This window comes from Electrona antarctica, assembly GCF_951216825.1.
Source record: "Electrona antarctica genome assembly, chromosome: 6".
NCBI lineage: Eukaryota > Metazoa > Chordata > Actinopteri > Myctophiformes > Myctophidae > Electrona > Electrona antarctica.
Window position 1 is genome coordinate 42,791,838 of NC_136811.1, and position 3,188 is coordinate 42,795,025.

The 3,188-nt window shown below is 49.5% G+C and overlaps 1 protein-coding gene across 1 annotated transcript in view; it reads right to left on the bottom strand.

Annotated features, from left to right (window-relative positions):
- Positions 1–766: 766 nt before the first annotated feature.
- Positions 767–3,188, bottom strand: part of LOC306925103 (zinc finger protein 516-like) — a gene marked incomplete at its 5' end in the record, with an annotated part of 15,594 nt that continues 13,172 nt past the window's right edge. Inside the window, one exon of the mRNA XM_079503782.1 lies at positions 767–1,268. Within this exon, the coding sequence (XP_079359908.1) occupies positions 937–1,268 (332 nt within the window). The 3' untranslated portion in view covers positions 767–936. The remainder of the gene's footprint in view (positions 1,269–3,188) is intronic.

Below are 3,188 nucleotides of genomic sequence, written 5' to 3' on the forward strand. Positions count from 1 at the left end.
ATCGGCCATTAAAAACGCACACTCTTTTTAATGAGCACTAAAGCGAACACCCAACAACCCCCTCCTCCATTAGCTCTATCTCTATCCATCTCTCTCTCCCCTGGTCTTCCCATTGGAACTTCTTTCTGTCTCTCTATCGCTCTTGCTCAGTTCTTCGCCTATCGCTCTTTCTCTCCCATTTGCACTCTTTCTATACCTTTCTTTTCTTCACTCTCCCTCCCTCTCTCTCTTCTCTCTCTCTCTCTATCCATCTCTGTCTCTCTATCTCTGTCTCTCTCTCCTTCTTTCTCATGGTCCGCCTGACAGCCTCAGACTACAGAGAACAAGCATCTACTGCAGCTACTCATGTTACACTGGCGGCGGAGCGGCGAGGAAAGAGCTTAACATGTGTGCACGTGCACACACACACACACACACACGCACACACACACACACACACGTGCGCGCGAACACACGTCTTCATCTTCAGCTCGGCTCGTCGGCTCTATTCAGTGAAGAGCTGAGAGTCCAGAGGAAGCGGGCTCCTCCTCCTTCTGTCAAGAGTGTGCGTGCAAACGTAAGAGAAGCTCTTTCTGTCCCGTCATGGCGGTGCACGTCGTCAGAGGGCCTGCATCCTGTGAGCAGCACACAAACTATTATTAAGTAATCACAGGATGAAGCAGGGGGGTTGGGGGGGTGTAGGTGCAGGGGTCCTGCCATGCCGCGGTCCTCAAGATTTAAAAACTAGCAGAGTTCAAAACGTCTCAATCTTTTCAAAAATAAAATAAAATAAAGATTCCATGTCTTCTCTTGCTTAAAAACCAAAACATCCAAATCATGGGAAACCCTCGTCACGGCGGTCAAAGCTCATATCTGTAAAAAGTCGACCATTAAAGGGGTTTACTGGTGAAGCCTCTCCCGTTAAGACCTGACAGTGGTGTTTCTGAGTGGTGCTTTTCAGTGGTAGTTCAGTGGTGTGTGGTGTTGTTGTTGTGCTGTGGAGTGGGATGGTCCTCGACTAGCGACCCCGCACTCTGCTCCGGAGGGTCTACTGTGGTCGCTGCGGGTGTCGTCGGTAGGTTGTTGTTGTTGTTGTTGTTGTAGCGGTGGTGGTGGTAGGGTCCAGTCCCCGTGCTCGGGGGGGCCCAGGGAGTGTGACAGCTCTCCGCTGCTCTCTGGGTACTGGTCGTTGTCGAAAGGCAAATGGTGGACGCTCTGGACGTGGGTCTTTAGGTTCCCTTTCTGAGAGGCTCGGTACGGGCAGAGGCGGCAGCAGAATGGTCTCTCCCCTGAGGGAACACAAACATTGCACAATAGTTGAATGGTCGGACCGGGGGGGGGGGGGGGGGGGGTCATGAGGTGACCTCATGTAGGGTGCGGCGGCGAGAGGACAGGGCTCTCTCTGAGAGAGAGAGAGAGAGAGAGAGAGAGAGAGGACATCAAGGGGACGGCAAACCAACAAAAATGATGCACAACCACTGAAACAGAACCATATAGCCACAGACAGCACACAGGATGACAGTCAGATACACAGTCAAATATTCAATGGTAATTCAATACTGGGCCCAAAAATGTCCTAGACAGACACTTGGGGAAGTGTAGCTACTATTTGGCCTAATTTTTTCATAATCCGAATTGAATTATTGATAGGATTTGACTGGGTAGGACTACAAGGGATGACAAGAGAAGGCATAACCACTTAAACTCTATACACGGTTAGTTAGCCAGAGTCCCCCAGGGGTCAATACTAGGCCCCCTATACTTCCCCCCCCTTTACAATAAGAATATACGCCACAAATAGGCAATCTACAAGCTTTAGCTACTGTACGAGCTTGTATTTTTGGCAATGGTTCACCCCAGAATACCGGCGCTAGGGTAGGCCTACATGTGGTTAACATTTAACTGGCCCTGCTTCGGACATTAACTGTCGCGATGATCCTACCCTGACCTAAAAGAACGAACTACTACTGCTGTATTCCTCTTGACTTCTTCCTGCGAGAGAGGACTGACATCTGGACCAAAAAGAGTGGCCTCACTGTCCGACGCTATACATCCAGTCCTGCTTTCCTCTCCCCTTCTCTCAATCAGCCCCCCCCCCCCCCCCCACACACACACACACACACACACACACACACACACATGCAGACGCACACACACGCATGACGCACACACCACGCACACTCTACACTCTGCGCTCTCTTCTAATTAGACTGACCTACAATGGCACAGACACCTCAACATAAATAAGCAACACACACCTGAACAAAACAAATGAGATTGCCATTTAATTGCACCTAATTATCATTTTGATAAATGGAAGAATATCAAAGTGGGAAAACAAATGACTCCCCGTGCCCCCCCACCCCCCACCCCGCCCCTCTCCCCGATGAAGACACAGCCAAATGTGGCTGTTATAATACATCATCAGAGCAACAACAGAGGGGACAGGGTGAGAGAGGGAGGGAGAGAGAGAGAAATAAAAAACAGGAAGGCAAAAAAAAAAAAGACATAATTAATCACGCAAATCTAAAAGCAGCCGGAAAGACGGGCGGGGTGAGACGTGAGAGGAAAGCGCACACCTCTATGCCAGCGTCCTGCGAGGGAGAAGATGGCAGCCAGAGGAACGGGAGGGGAGTGGGCAGGCGGGCGGGCAGGCAGGCAAGGATGGGAGGGGACTGGTGCACTAACCCATTAACACCTGATTCTACAAATGTCAGCTTTCTGAAAAAACCTATGTTTCTATATCAGTGGTTCTCAAAGTTTTTCATGTCAAGGAGGACCCCCAGAATCATATGTATTTGGCCGCAGACTCGCATCTCAAATATGTTGTTCCAGGGACCCCCAGAAGCAAAGATTTGCGTTAAAACCGCTCGCTTTTGAAAGAATACATATTCAAAGATTTGCATACAGTTCTCAGGATTTTTCAAAAATAGCAGATCTACAAGCTCGTAGCGCGGCACTCGGTGCCGTGCTACGAGCTTGTAGATCTGCTATTTTTCAACAGCTAAAGTTTAAAATAATGGTCAAAAGTGGTTAAAAGACGCAGATGCGTTCCCGGTCCTTATGGGCTAAATTACACTAAAGGTTATCGTCACCGTAAAGCAGCACCAACACTACATCTAATTGGACCCCTACGCTGTTCCTGCTCCCATCATTCATCGCCAGTGGTAAATCTGAGTGCATACGCACGAGCGCGCGCATGTGCGTGC